This window comes from Hippocampus guttulatus, chromosome 4, assembly GCF_054856545.1.
Source record: "Hippocampus guttulatus isolate MCC_2025c chromosome 4, RoL_Hgut_1.0, whole genome shotgun sequence".
In the NCBI taxonomy this organism is placed as follows: Eukaryota; Metazoa; Chordata; class Actinopteri; order Syngnathiformes; family Syngnathidae; genus Hippocampus; species Hippocampus guttulatus.
The window spans coordinates 19,845,986-19,860,887 of record NC_141264.1 but is presented as its reverse complement, the minus strand read 5'-3'; the positions used below and the strand labels follow the sequence as shown (position 1 = coordinate 19,860,887).

Here is a 14,902-nt window from a genome sequence, read left to right as displayed (position 1 = left end):
AAACTGCATTTGCAACATATTTTCGGTGGCAGGAGCACGCCCACATGACGTTTGTCCTTAAAGGTCTAGGCGAAAGCAACACAGTACTCTGTGTCACATTGGGAAGTCACGGTAGCGACCAAAAGTTGGGATTTCACAAGCAGGTAAGGACAACTGTTAGATATTCCTTAACTACTGTTGTTGTTTTTTTTCCCAAGTCATATAAGCGCTGCCCTTTCTTTGTGCGAGCAAATAATTGAACCTTATTAAAGAAACAGTGAGATGTTTTTGTTTTGTAAGGCAACTATCACATCGGATGCAGCTTAAGTAGTTGAAGCTTTTCGGAAGGGGTTCCACAGAGATCAATTGTCAGCCTCCTATTAATCCGTTTTCACCTTTAATTCACCAGCACTTTTAACTCTCTATCTAGGTAACAGAAAAAAAAAGCAAAAAGAAAATAAGATCCACCTTCCGGATGATGGCGGGTAAAAATAAAACTTGATTTTGAAACATTCCCCTTTGAGCAAGCAACCATTTGATCAATGTTTGATTTGTACATACAGAACATGGAGTGCCATGTGACGGGCAGGATGCTGCCTATTGTATGAACGGAGGCACGTGCTACAAACTTGCCTCGATGGAAACAATTTCCTGCGTGTAAGTCGTGCACTCACGCGCAATGTTAATGAATTAGCATGATTGGACTGCCGTACTGAGAGATTCTATGTTACATTTAGGTGCAACGACTACTACAAGGGAAGTCGATGCGAGCAGTTCCAACTGCTCATTGGAGCCTCCGAAAAGGAGCAGGCGGGTTTAATTGTAGCACTGGTCCTTGTCGCACTCCTCATCTTAGTGGTCTTTGCTGTGATTGTCTACTTTACATATAAGTAAGTACACAAATAATGGAGGAAAGCTTTTCAAAAGAGCATTATAAAGAGCATGTTCTAAACTCTTGATGTAACTTGTGCCCAGGATGCTGAAAGCCAAGCAACAGAGGAAACAGAGTCACATAGAGTATTGGAAAGTCAAACCAAGAGTATGACGAGTGAACGTTGATGTGTTCTCGCAACACCCAAAGAGGTGAGATATTTTTGAATGCCAGTTATTGTGCAGACTGGAGCTGGACAATTAAAAAAAAAAATTAGATTCTTTTACAAACTCATTTGCATGACAATAAACAATATCAGATTTATGGTCCCATAGGTTAGGCTTATAAGATAAAATAAATGCAAATGAACCAGGAATTATTTTCAAAGCCAGTTGCTTTATCGACTTCAGTTAGAGTTGTTAACTGACTAAACACTGACTTGCAGTCTCTTAAGCATTCACAGCAACAACTTCACAAATGTCTGCCAAACAAGTGTGGTGTAAACATAAGTCAGTAAGTTAACAATAATGCAAACAAATCTGTGGCTGTCTCGCTCGATATAATGGGTTGGCTCTATAGTGGATCCTTTATAGACAAACTCGATCAGTTCTGAGATGCTCCAATTGGTTTAGATTGACACTCGTGTGGTCCCCAAGAAATGGTGAGAAAAAAAAATACATCAAATTCAAATACTTAAATCAGCATTAACTCTCATAATTGTGTAAAAAGTGGTTAACTGCTGTCAATGGTGTTTGATGGCGAGTGTGTTCTCATGAAGACTAATGCAGTTTTCTTATATACAACAGATTCCGTTCTATTATTTTATTGTTGAATTTGCCATATTGTTTCGAGTAGCTAGAGGTGGATGTACTGCTTTCCCATCCACATTTTTATTTCCCACTGTGACAGCTCCCCCCTCCCACCCACCCAAACAATAATACACAAAAGCATAAATAGAACACACGTGGATGAGATGCTACTACGTCTTAACACGCCGTCACGCATGACCACGGATGGATTTTGGTGTGACTTTGGAAGCAGATTTTTTTCCTAAAAATGATGGTCGAGTTTTGAAATGTCAAAGCGATTTTTGGGGTTTTCACTGGACTACAAATATATCACATTTCAATCTATGGGCTTTGACAAAAAGCACTGTAGAAAACATACTCGGTATATTTTCAACGTGCTGCATGTGTGACGCTGAATGGCAACAAATTTAGTTTCAGTTGATGGTTAAATGGCTGTGATTCTGTAAATACAAGCAATGTGAAATAATATGACTATGGTGTGATTTTTTTTGGGGGGAGGGGGGAGTGAGCCAAACCAAAGCACACCTTTCAAATTCCATTTGTGACACTCAAAGTTGCACCACTGTGACAGAAGGTTAATTGATACAATAAAAATGTCAAAACGGCAATTAAATACACGCTGAAAATCGCCAAAGCAAAACACAACTAACAGTTTCCCTCCTACGTAACACAGTTTTTTGTGGTATTAACGGAATACATCCTTTCCATCGATGCTGCCATTTTTAGAGGTGAGCACCATCTAGGGGAGAGAATTCAAAACATTTTTCATGTTTCCTCAAAACTTTCCACTTGAAACATTATAAAACACTCCATTGGTCCAACCCACATAATACCAAAAAGATGACCTCAACATGCATAATTATATGCTTTAATAGAAGAAGGCAACGACTGCTTCAGTTCAATCACTTTCCAAAGAGCATTAAAAAACTGGTTGGGCTCCATTTTTGTGGTTGGACTGCATTATTGGCAGTGTGTCTTTGAGCTCTTTGATCATGAGTCAAAATAATAAAAGTTCATCAAATGTGAAAAGGTCATTCGCACTCATTAGGGAAGGGCTAATCGAAAAATCTTTGGCCAAAACAAGTTCATTAAAAATAATTCAGGAACGAATCTGAAATATTTGTTCTATGAGGCCTGAAATCATGATTATTTGACTTCTGCTTGTCACATCCTCGTATTAAAAACTGCGGGGTATCACAGTCTAGTGCAAGGAATTTTTTTTCAAATTTTCATACAAATATACATCGGTAAACAACAGCCAACTCTTAAAGCTATATATAAAAATTTAAAGCAGTCACATTTTCTGGAAACATTTTACGCACTTTTGGCTTCGTCAAACTCGTGTGCAATTTTCAGGGCTGTGCTGTTGAGTCTCACAGAATGCATGTTGGTGAGAATGCTGACCACCACTCCCTGCGGGAGGGTCTTGTGGCCGATCTCCTCACTGGGCAACACCAACAGGACACTGCTGGCCCCCACAGCGTTCCCTGTGTGCGAAACGTAGTGCCTGCGCTTCCTGCACTGCCCACATTTTTGCTCTTTCTCCACCACCTGCCAGCCTTGGCCGTACCATACGTCTCTGTCCCAGTTGACCTCCGTTTTGTCCGTCGGCGTCCAGAATTCCACAGCGGTTTGGGGTTTGAGGAAGCCAGGCAGCAACCCTTCCGTGTCCTTAACGTGGGCCATCTGGTAGCTGTAGAGCAAAACATTACCGAACAGCAGCAGGTCCCCCACTGTGGAAAGGAAGCCGCCGCCTGCCCACTTGTACGAGTTGTCCACGTACGGGCAGTTGGTCACCTGACCTCGCTTGTTCAGACGGTAATATCTGTGGAGGAAAAGCATTCTTCAGCACGCGCAATCAAAACAGACTTTCAAGAACCAAGTGGGAGAGTTTTGTTACACATGAATAGAAGTTTAAAACCCTTATGCCCTTCGAAAAAAACTAAACCGAACCTACGCGTTTTACAATTTTTGAAAATTGTGTATGTTGCATTATTCCAGCATGTGTTTTTTTATTTTCAATCACTCAAAATGTTCAGCGTCATCTGTGCTACCCATACATATATAGTTTATATAAATTCCTTGGGATTTTTTGCCCTTTATGGACAATAAAAGCAGTACTGTGCTATGACACTTCAAAGAAATATTGCATTTAACGTAAACGGTCGACTATGAGGGTTTTAAATGCAGGCATGAGTGAGTAATGATACCACTCGGGCCTTATTTCAAGGTACTGAGTACTCCCCATGGATGCCGATACGGGTCAACGACGCCAGTCACCGGCACCCTCTTGTGGCTGACAGAACATTTTTTGGCCCCCTCCACCATTTTAAGCTACCCACCCTGATAAAGTGCACCCTGGAATTTGATTACCTGGAGCGATGGTAAATGACGGGTTCGTTTTTATCTGGCACAGTACTGAACATTCCAAGTTCCCAGAAGAGGTTGGCCATGACATCCAGGAAGCGCTGACCAGCAGCCTGCTCGATGATAGCACTGAGGAGGGTGTAGGCGTGGGTGGAGTACGACAATGTTGTGCCTGCAGGAAGAGGAAGTGGAGTGAAGTGTTAATTAGATTACCAAACCTATAACCGCTTCATGACGCAATTGAGCAAGCGCTGCATGTGTTTTACCTGGTTTAAAAATGAGCGGGTCGTCCTTAAAGAGATCCAACGCCTGAGTGACACTTTCAAAATTGTCCGTCAAATAGTATTCTTCGTGGTCAAGATCTTTATTCTGCTTTCCCCACGAAGCCTCTTTGGATTGGGCGCTGTGCTCTTTAGTGGGCTCACCTTTATTTTCACACAAGTTCTTATTCTCCATTTTCTCCGTCACTGACTTCAAACGTCGCTTGTCTTTCTCCAGGTCCTCCCTCACTTTAGTAGCATCCTTCTCATAATGCCGTATACCACTGAGGTGTGAGAGAATCATGCGAGGTGTTATCGTGACCTAAAAAGAAGATCATGTCCTTGTGGGTCGGATTGCAGAAGATGAAAAATGGATCTGCGTTAAGTTGAGGTTACTTACATTCTGACCATCAAACTGTTTTTGTGGAAACTCTGGTACATATTTCTGGACGGGCGCATCGAGATCAAGTTTCCCTTCCTCACGGAGGCGCGCAGAAACTGCAGACGTTAAGGACTTACTGATGCTGGCAATTCTCATCACAGTTTCCGGGCCACACGGAACACGATTCTCCAAATCGGCATAACCGATCCCTGAAATCCATTGATCATTTGAAAGTGTCAATGAATAACTATTTTAGATACAGTAAAATGTTGCACAAAACAGAAGGCCCGACAGATATGGATTTTTGAGGCCGATTCTCATATTTGGCAGAATAAAATTCTGATAACTGATTCACCGGATGATTAATTTTAAAAAACAACAAATAACACATTTTAATAAATTTTAAATTATTTTATTTGATCTCTTGCAGTTTACAACAATATGAATTACAGAGAATCAATTTCGAGAGACAATCGGCCACCCTATTCAGGTTCTGACCCTTATGTGGTGAGCGATAGAGGCTTTTGAGAGTGAAAGTTTCCTTTTTTGTATATTAGTTGTTTTAAACGGACTCCTTCGTGAGTCATGCACGAACCTTCACACCAGACAGTAGCTCCATCGACCGACACACCCACCACCACGCCGGGAGCTCCGAACTCAGTCTGACAAGAGAAGACCCACATAAATCGACATAGCTGCCGCAGCAGAGCCAGACTGGTGGAACCTGATCACATCCACATTCCTGTCTGCACACCTGGGCGCCTACCTGGATCCGCTCCACCAGGATTCGGCTCGATTTGATTGCAGCCTCGTATCGACGATTCGGTGATTCCGTCGCGGTATTGTCACACAAACCGTTGTTTTCCCTCACGTGATATTTCAGTCCAAAGACCACGGCAAGACCCACACCGATCCGGTTGACCCGCACCAAGGAAAACCTTGTAAAGTTTTGTGACAAGGTTGGGGTGGCGCCGCCCACGTAGCATCGCCTTTGGTTAAAAACATTTGTCAGGCTGCACCGCCGAGCTCGTGTAGCAGCTTGTGCGATCCGCAGAGCGGACACACTCGTGGGCAAAAGTATTGAATTGAAACATAAACTACGTGGCACCAATAAGTGGTACATTTTAAAGGAATAAAGCGTATTTTTCGTGGTCAAGACACTTGGCTTCGATGAGGCGTAGGTTGGAAAACTCCCATTAGGTTTGTCACGGCGAGACAGACCTGATGAATTGAATACCGATTCTGAAAACATCGAGCGACCGACTCGGCCATACAAATGTAGGTCACCACTGCACGACCCTCAAACATTTCATCACAGGCGTAACAATTGACTGGAGTGCAAATCATGATTCAAATGAAAGCCAGATAAGTAAACATTCAATCCAGGTTTGCAAAGATGATTCAAAACCACTCCAGACTACGACCAAAATAATAAACAAAACGCAAGTACTGTATGTAAGGGGCAGTCCACCACAAAATGACTCAGCTGACAAAGTACCACAACATTGACCAAGAAGTGCTGTACCAGGTCGGGGGACCCATCAGAAATCTGATTAGGTCCGGTTCAGCCCCACAGCATTTCATTTTATATTATAAAATATATTTTTAAATTATTTTCTCTGCCCCTCTCTGTATCGATCAAGTCCCTCTGTTGAACCTAATGCTGCGGAAGTCTCTCGCTGGTCATGTGTAGGCATCATTGCTGGTGACTACACTCTGTTCGAGGCACAAGACTGGAGACGTTTCTTATTTTTCTGTGTGGTCGCTACCACCGAGTCGCTGAAGACCCGACGTGCCCCAGTGCACCGTCACTGCCAGAAGCGAACTGCAGGGAAGCTCCACCCCATTTATTTATATACACCCCATAACATGGTATCCTTCCACACAAAATAGTACCAAACATTAAGCAACAGTGCCAGTGGCATACATCGTCACTCAACACCCCCACTCGATGGTGCCACATACACTAACACTGCATTAGTTACCAAACATATAGGGTCTAAACTTTTCAATTTTTGCCCTTGTAGCAGATTTAGTAAACACATCTGCTACCATATCTGTTGGACAATACATCAAAACAATTCTTTTCAGCAAAACATTGGACCTGATGAAATGGTATTTAATGTCCACATGCTTGCTTCTTTGGCGATACACTGGGTTCTTCGCAAGGCGTATCGTTCCCCAATTGTCCTTGAATATCTCCGTGGATTGTTCAAATCCTGGATGGAAGTCTTTCAAAACTTGTGTAAGATATCGTGCTTCCTGAATAGTAGCCGCCAGTGCAACATATTCACCCTCACAAGTTGAAAGTGCAACTGTCTGTTGTTTCTTTGTCTTCCATGAGACAACAGCACCCCCTTGTGTCAGACTAAAGCAATAGCCTGTGGTGCTCTTTCTGGCCTCTTTATCGTTTGCCCAGTCGGCATCGGAGTAACCTACCAACTCTAATTGTGTGTCACTTTTTGTAACATAGTACCTGGTTCTTAGTTCCTTTTAAGTACCTGTACACATGTTTTAATGCTGTCAAGTGCTTTTCTCTTGGATCAGACATATACTGAGATAGTCTACTCACAATCCAGCTCATATCACGCCTAGTGTAGGTCATGATGTATATGAGGCTACCCAGCATTGCTCTGTATTTCCTCTGATCGGTTTTGTCCCCTTCTGGAGCCAGGTCACATTTGATTTCACTTGGAGTGGCTCCGATCGGTTTTGTCCCCTTCTGGAGCCAGGTCACATTTAATTTCACTTGGAGTGGCTCTTGCTTTGCATTCAGACATGCCAAACTTTTTCAATATTTTCTCAATATATCTGGATTGGTTTAATGTGATTGAGACCACATTTTGCTTGAAATCAATCCCAATGAAATGAGTGTGGCATCCGAGGTCTTTCATCCTAAACTTACTCCCGAGTTTCTCTTTGATCTCGCATAAACACTTCTCATTGCTGGCAGCCACGATATCATCGACCCACACAAACAAAATTACTTTTTCTTTGTCAGACATTTTGGTGTAGATACAGTGGTCTGCTTGACTCTGTACAAACTCGTTCGCAAGTAAAAACTCATGAAGCATCATGTTCCAATTTCTCCCAGACTGTTTGAGGCCATATTTGGATTTGTTTAACTTACACACAAGTTGTACACCATCCTTTTGTTTCACACAAATACCTTCAGGTTGATCCATATATAGTTCGCAGTCAATAGGTGCATGTAAGTATGCTGCCTTCACGTCCATTTGGTTTAAGAGCAAGTCTTACTGTGCAGCAAGCTGCATCAGTAGTCGCAGTGATGTCAGATTAGCGGTCGGCGAAAATGTCTCAGAAGTCAAGTCCTTCTCTCTGACTGTACCCTTTGGCTACATATCTCGCTTTATATGTTTCATTGCTTTTGTCATCCTCCTTTAAAGCATACACCCACCTTCCCCCCACTGTCTGTCTACCCTCCGGTAATGGCACAAGGGTGAAAGTGTCGCTCTCTTTAAAAGAAGTCATCTCATCTATCATAGCCTTTCTCCACTTTTCTGACTTTGGCGATGCCATTGCCTCGTAGAATGTTTGTGGCAATCCCACTGTTGCTCTATAGCAGTAATCAATTGTGATCTCATTGCCTTTTACTACACATTCATAATCCTCTAAATATTTTGGTGTCTTCCTTTCTCTACCAGAAGTACGAGGAGTCTCAGTACCATTGGTTGGGTCCGTGTCGCAGTCAGGTTTAAGTTCTGGTTCTGTGTCAGTCTTTTCCTACATATTCTGTCTGTGACTGACTTGCTTTCGGCATAGTTACCCACTCTACATAGTGGTCCTCCAGTTGAGTCTTCTCAGTCTGCGTCTCACTCTCAGTCACGGTCTTTGTGATGAAGTGGACCCGTCTGTGTTTCTGAACCTTGGTTTTCTCTGGAAAATAGATCAAATAAGCAGGTGAATGACGGTCAAAACCAACAAAGATCCCCTCTTTGCCCTTTGGATCTAGCCTTTTCCTGTTTTGCTCATAGACCATGCATTCTGAACCAAACTTTTTCATTTTTGACAAATCTGGCCTTTTTCCTGTGAAAAGGAAATAAGGAGTCTCCGCTGTTCTTTCGCAGTAACACCTGTTCCGTATAACTGCTGCTGTTCTGGCTGCATATGGCTATAGCTCTTTGGGTAAGCCTGATTCTATCAGCATACACCTGACCATCTAAAACAATGTGCGCCAGTTCCTCTCTGCTGTCCCATTTTGATGTGGGGAGTAGGGCGCTGATCTCTCATGTTTTAGCACATTATCTCGAAGTAGAGATTGATACTCTTTTGAAACAAACTCTGTCCCATTATCCGATCTCATTCGCTTGACTTTACCATATGGTGCTGTGTCCGCCAAGAACGGCTTTGTAGCTTCAACTGCCATGTTTTTGTTCCTGAGAAAGTATACAAAAACAGCTCCAGAAAAGTCATCAGTAAAAGTGATGGCATATTTGTACCCGTCGAATGACTCTGGGTCAATAGGCCCACCTAGATCTGTATGTACCAGCCCTAATGGCTCTTTAGCTCTCACATCACTTTTCCTGTTTCTATTCTGGGTGAATTTCCCTTGAATACAGGTTTCACACTGGTTAGGTCTAGTTTTGTCACTGATTTTCATACCTTCTACTACAGCTTCAAGCTTAGCAATATCACCATAGTTACAATGGCCCATTATCTCATGGCATGTTTTCTTCAAGCTTAGCAATATCACCATAGTTACAATGGCCCATTATCTCATGCCATGTTTTCATGTCTAAAGATGCATTGCAGGAGTCTTCACTGCATGCAGAATTTTCTGTGACAATGTCATGATAGTACATTCGGTCCTTTACATTCATCTTGCATATTGTCCCAACTGAAAGAATCATTTTGTTGTTATTTTTCTCAAAGTTGAACCTCACTCCTTTCGAAGTTGCTGCCTCCACTGAAAGGATATTCTGCGGGTATCCTGGGATGAGGAGAGCATTTGTGAGCTTGACACTCACTACTTGTCCACTGCTGTCGGCCAGCTTGATTTGCGCGTCCCCCTTCTTCTCGGCACTTCCGGTGATCTGTCTTCCATCAGCCAGCTGCATGATGTGATCTTCAGGCCGGAAACTCTCATCAAATCGGATGAATGCGGTCTCGTCGGTGATTATGTGGGCAGAAGCACCATTGTCCACGAGTAGTCCATATTGCTGCGCTCCCTTGGGTCGCCATTCACTCACCTGGAGCAATAATGTTTCCTCTACTTCCCTCGAAGATTTGGCTTGGTCTCTGCCACGGAAAACTTTTTCCGCATCGTCCATAACTGCAGCCACTTTATTGTTCTTATCAGCATTTGTCGTTCGCTTGTGTGGTTTCTTATCCTTACTCATGCTGTCTCTTGCTTTATGCCCCACTTTCTCGCAAATAAGGCATTCTCCATTGAAGATGTATTTCTTGTCTTTTTCTTTGGGCTTCGGCTTGAATGACTTGGCGGTCATTACTTCATCTGGTCTGGGCCTGCTTCGGTCGCGGAGGGTGCATTCAAAACTTCTCAGCCTAGTCTTGAATTCAGCAAAGGTTAACACTTCCCTCGTTTGAGTCGCATGCACAGAAAATTGGTTGTATTCATCCGTGAGTCCTTTCAACACCATAGCCACCAATAGTGCATCGCTTAGGCTCTCCTTAGCTCTTTGTAGCGCAGCCACTAGCTTCTCGACACGTGCTAGATAGTCCGCTAGCTCCTCGCCGTTACCCATTAGCATCTTGGTTAGCTCAGTGTACAGCCCGACAATTCGCGGCTTTTCTTCGGACTCAAAATGGCGTCTCAATATTTCCAGACTTTTCTTACCATCTTCTGGTGCTTCATACAGGATAAATGTCAATGTTTTATCATCCAAGCAGCCGCACAGTTCAGCATATGCCAGTTCGTTTTTCCACTCGGTTTCTGTTGCGGCCTGTTCGCTGGATCCCGCAGCTACGTCACACCCGAGGATAGCATATTTTAGCCCGATGGTTTTCAAGTATGGTAGGAACCTTGCCTCCCAGAAGTGATAGCGGGCCTCATCTCCGTCAAATCGCGACGGTAATCCTCTCCCATGGAGCGCCGCTGTGCCTGGAACCCACCTGGGCCCATAACCTGTTGAACCTACTGCTGCGGAAGTCGCACAGCATTTCATTTTATATTATAAAATATATTTTTAAATTATTTTCTCTGCCCCTCTCTGTATCGATCAAGTCCCTCTGTTGAACCTAATGCTGCGGAAGTCTCTCGCTGGTCATGTGTAGGCATCATTGCTGGCGACTACACTCGGTTCGAGGCACAAGACCGGAGACGTTTCTTATTTTTCTGTGTGGTCGCTACCACTGAGTCGCTGAACACCCGACGTGCCTCAGTGCACCGTCACTGCCAGAAGCGAACTGCAGGGAAGCTCCACCCCCTTTATTTATATACACCCCATAACATGGTATCCTTCCACACAAAATAGTACCAAACATTAAGCAATAGTGTCAGTGGCATACATCGTCACTCAACACCCTCTTTTGGCCTGGGAGAGAACCCCCCAGAAAAGCAAAACACAACTAACAGTTTCCCTTCTACATAACACTTTTTTTTGTGGTATTAACGGAATACATCCCTTCCATCGATGCTGCCATTTTTAGAGGTGATCACCATCTCGTGGAGAGAATTCGAAACATTTTTCATGTTTCCTCAAAACTTTCCACTTGAAACAATATTATAAAACACTGTCCATTGGTCCAAGCCACATAATACCAAAAAGACGACCTCAACGCGCATAATTATATGCTGAAATAGAAGAAGGCAACAACCGCTTCAGTTCAATCACTTTCTAAAGAGCATTAAAAAAACTGGTTGGGGTCCATTTTTGTGGTTGTACTGCATTATTGGCGGTGTGTCTTTGAGCTCTTTGATCATAAGTCAGAATAATAAAAGTTCATCAAATGTGAAATGGTCATTCGCACTGATTAGGGAAAGGCTATTCAAAAAATCCTTGGCCAAAACAAGTTCATTAAAAATAATTCAGGAACGAATCCATTTTGATAATGGTTGCTTTTCATTGAACATTCAGAAATATTTGTTCTATGAGGCCTGAAATCATGATTACTTTGACTTCTGCTTGTCACATCATCGTATTAAAAACTGCGGGGTATCACAGTCTAGTGCAAGGAATGTTTTTCAAATTTTCATACAAATATACATCGGTAAACAACAGAAAACTCTTAAAGCTATATAAATATTTAAAGCAGTCACATTTTCTGGAAACATTTTACGCGCTTTTGGCTTCGTCAAACTCGTGTGCAATTTTCAGGGCTGTGCTGTTGAGTCTCACAGAATGCATGTTGGTGAGAATGCTGACCACCACTCCCTGCGGGAGGGTCTTGTGGCCGATCTCCTCACTGGGCAACACCAACAGGACACTGCTGGCCCCCACAGCGTTCCCTGTGTGCGAAACGTAGTGCCTGCGCTTCCTGCACTGCCCACATTTCTGCTCTTTCTCCACCACCTGCCAGCCTTGGCCGTACCATACGTCTCTGTCCCAGTTGACCTCCGTTTTGTCCGTCGGCGTCCAGAGTTCCACAGCGGTTTGGGGTTTGAGGAAGCCAGGCAGCAACCCTTCCGTGTCCTTAACGTGGGCCATCTGGTAGCTGTAGAGCAAAACATTACCGAACAGCAGCAGGTCCCCCACTGTGGAAAGGAAGCCGCCGCCTGCCCACTTGTACGAGTTGTCCACGTACGGGCAGTTGGTCACCTGACCTCGCTTGTTCAGACGGTAATATCTGTGGAGGAAAAGCATTCTTCAGCACGCGCAATCAAAACAGACTTTCAAGAACCAAGTGGGAGAGTTTTGTTACACATGAATAGAAGTTTAAATGCAGGCATGAGTGAGTAATGATACCACTCGGGCCTTATTTCAAGGTACTGAGTACTCCCCATGGATGCCGATACGGGTCAACGACGCCAGTCACCGGCACCCTCTTGTGGCTGACAGAACATTTTTTGGCCCCCTCCACCATTTTAAGCTACCCACCCTGATAAAGTGCGCCCTGGAATTTGATTACCTGGAGCGATGGTAAATGACGGGTTCGTTTTTATCTGGCACAGTACTGAACATTCCAAGTTCCCGGAAGAGGTTGGCCATGACATCCAGGAAGCGCTGACCAGCAGCCTGCTCGATGATAGCACTGAGGAGGGTGTAGGCGTGGGTGGAGTACAAGAATGTTGTGCCTGCAGGAAGAGGAAGTGGAGTGAAGTGTTAATTAAATTACCAAACCTATAACCGCTTCCTCATGACGCAATTGAGCAAGCGCTGCATGTGTTTTACCTGGTTTAAAAATGAGCGGGTCGTCCTTAAAGAGATCCAACGCCTGAGTGACACTTTCAAAATTGTCCGTCAAATAGTATTCTTCGTGGTCAAGATCTTTTTTCTGCTTTCCCCACAAAGCCTCTTTGGATTGGGCGCTCTGCTCTTTAGTGGGCTCACCTTTATTTTCACACAAGTTCTTATCCTCCATTTTCTCCATCACTGACTTCAAACGTCGCTTGGCTTTCTCCATGTCCTCCCTCACTTTAGTAGCATCCTTCTCATAATGCCGTATACCACTGAGGTGTGAGAGAATCATGCGAGGTGTTATCGTGACCTAAAAATAGATTAAAAAGAAGATCATGTCCTTGTGGGTCGGATTGCAGAAGATGAAAAATGGATCTGCGTTAAGTTGAGGTTACTTACATTCTGACCATCAAACTGTTTTTGTGGAAACTCTGGTACATATTTCTGGACGGGCGCATCGAGATCAAGTTTCCCTTCCTCACGGAGGCGCGCAGAAACTGCAGAGGTTAAGGACTTACTGATGCTGGCAATTCTCATCACAGTTTCCGGACCACACGGAACACGATTCTCCAAATCGGCATAACCGATCCCTGAAATCCATTGATCATTTGAAAGTGTCAATGAATAACTATCTTAGACACAGTAAAATGTTGAACAAAACAGAAGGCCCGACAGATATGGATTTTTGAGGCCGATTCTCATATTTGGCAGAATAAAATTCTGATAACTGATTCATCGGATGATTAATTTAAAAAAAATGATACAACAACTTTTTATTTTATTTTATCTCTTGCAGTTTACAACAATACGAATTAACAGAGAGACAATCGGCCACCCTATTCAGGTTCTGACCCTTATTGGTGAGCGATAGAGGCTTTTGAGAGAATGAAAGTTTCCCTTTTTTGTATATTAGTCGTTTTAAACGGACCCCTTCGTGAGACATGCACGAACCTTCACACCAGACAGTAACTCCATCTACCGACACCCCCACCACCACGCCGGGAGCTCCGAACTCAGTCTGACAAGAGAAGACCCAGATAAATCGACATAGCTGCTGCAGCAGAGCCAGACTGGTGGAACCTGATCACGTCCACATTCCTGTCTGCACACCTGGGCGCCTACCTGGATCCGCTCCACCAAGATTCGGCTCGATTTGATTGCAGCCTCGTATCGACGATTCGGTGATTCCGTCGCGGTATTGTCACACAAACCGTTGTTTTCCCTCGCGTGATATTTCAGTCCAAAGACCACGGCAAGACCCACACCGATCCCGCTGACCCACACCAAGGAAAACCTTGTAAAGTTTTGTGACAAGGTTGGGGTGGCGCCGCTCACGTAGCATCGTCTTTGGTTAAAAACATTTGGCAGGCTGCGCGGCCTAGCTCGCGTAGCGGCTTGTGCGATCCGCAGAGCGGACACACGCGTGGGCAAAAGTATTGAATTGACACATAAACTACGTGGCACCAACAAGTGGTACATTTTAAAGGAATAAAGGGTCTTTTTCTTGGTCAAAACACTTGGCTTCGATGGGACGTAGGTTGGAAAACTCCCATTAGGTTTGTCACGGCGAGACAGACCTGATGAATTGAATACCGATTCTGAAAACATCGAGCGACCGACTCGGCCATACAAATGTAGGTCACCACTGCACGACCCTCAAACATTTCATCACAGGCGTAACAATTGACTGGAGTGCAAATCATGATTCAAATGAAAGCCAGATAAGTAAACATTCAATCCAGGTTTGCAAAGATGATTCAAAACCACTCCAGACTACGACCAAAATAATAAACAAAACGCAAGTACTGTATGTAAGGGGCAGTCGACCACAAAATTACTCAGCTGACAAAGTACCACAATATTGACCAAGAAGTGCTGTACCAGGTCGAGGGACCCATCAGAAATCGGATTAGCTC

General features: G+C 43.9%; 3 protein-coding genes across 5 annotated transcripts; 1 reads left to right on the top strand and 2 right to left on the bottom strand.

The window, feature by feature from the left end:
- The first annotated feature begins 64 nt into the window (after window positions 1-64).
- On the top strand, window positions 65-3,151 carry nrg4 (neuregulin 4). 2 transcript variants are annotated; one of them, XM_086108285.1, is made up of 6 exons: window positions 65-143; window positions 410-464; window positions 543-636; window positions 717-869; window positions 955-1,062; window positions 3,016-3,151. In XM_086108285.1, exons 2-5 carry the CDS (start codon window positions 455-457, stop codon window positions 1,022-1,024), a joined length of 327 nt encoding a protein of 108 aa, XP_085964411.1. In that variant the 5' UTR covers window positions 65-143; window positions 410-454; the 3' UTR covers window positions 1,025-1,062; window positions 3,016-3,151. The 2 variants fall into 2 exon arrangements, with proteins under 2 accessions (XP_085964411.1, XP_085964410.1); XM_086108284.1 differs by lacking the exon at window positions 3,016-3,151 and having other exon boundaries at window positions 66-143; window positions 955-2,125.
- Window positions 2,514-8,605, bottom strand: LOC147206464 (serine beta-lactamase-like protein LACTB, mitochondrial). Its single transcript, XM_086108282.1, has 6 exons — window positions 5,435-8,605; window positions 5,264-5,330; window positions 4,687-4,877; window positions 4,293-4,608; window positions 4,033-4,198; window positions 2,514-3,484 (listed from the first exon to the last, which is right to left on the bottom strand). The coding sequence occupies exons 1-6, from the start codon at window positions 5,918-5,920 to the stop codon at window positions 2,974-2,976; spliced, it is 1,737 nt and encodes a 578-aa protein (XP_085964408.1). The 5' UTR covers window positions 5,921-8,605; the 3' UTR covers window positions 2,514-2,973.
- A 2,367-nt stretch (window positions 8,606-10,972) lies between these two features.
- On the bottom strand, window positions 10,973-14,749 carry lactb (lactamase, beta). Of its 2 annotated transcripts, none has more exons than XM_086109938.1 (6): window positions 14,097-14,749; window positions 13,938-14,004; window positions 13,386-13,576; window positions 12,981-13,296; window positions 12,718-12,883; window positions 10,973-12,435 (listed from the first exon to the last, which is right to left on the bottom strand). In XM_086109938.1, exons 1-6 carry the CDS (start codon window positions 14,592-14,594, stop codon window positions 11,925-11,927), a joined length of 1,749 nt encoding a protein of 582 aa, XP_085966064.1. In that variant the 5' UTR covers window positions 14,595-14,749; the 3' UTR covers window positions 10,973-11,924. The 2 variants fall into 2 exon arrangements, with proteins under 2 accessions (XP_085966064.1, XP_085966065.1); XM_086109939.1 differs by having other exon boundaries at window positions 14,109-14,748.
- Window positions 14,750-14,902: the final 153 nt, after the last annotated feature.

Coding starts and splice junctions, on each gene's coding strand:
- nrg4 (XM_086108285.1), top strand. Junction 637..716: donor ATGGAAACAATTTCCTGCGT/GTAAGTCGTGCA, acceptor TGTTACATTTAG/GTGCAACGACTACTACAAGG. Junction 870..954: donor ATTGTCTACTTTACATATAA/GTAAGTACACAA, acceptor ACTTGTGCCCAG/GATGCTGAAAGCCAAGCAAC.
- lactb (XM_086109938.1), bottom strand. CDS start 14,594: ATGTTTTCAGAATCGGTATTCAATTCATCAGGTCTGTCTCGCCGTGAC. Junction 13,297..13,385: donor AACAGTTTGATGGTCAGAAT/GTAAGTAACCTC, acceptor ATCTATTTTTAG/GTCACGATAACACCTCGCAT. Junction 12,884..12,980: donor CCCGCTCATTTTTAAACCAG/GTAAAACACATG, acceptor CTCTTCCTGCAG/GCACAACATTCTTGTACTCC.
- LOC147206464 (XM_086108282.1), bottom strand. CDS start 5,920: ATGTTTTCAGAATCGGTATTCAATTCATCAGGTCTGTCTCGCCGTGAC. Junction 4,878..5,263: donor AGCTACTGTCTGGTGTGAAG/GTTCGTGCATGA, acceptor AATGGATTTCAG/GGATCGGTTATGCCGATTTG. Junction 4,199..4,292: donor CCCGCTCATTTTTAAACCAG/GTAAAACACATG, acceptor CTCTTCCTGCAG/GCACAACATTGTCGTACTCC.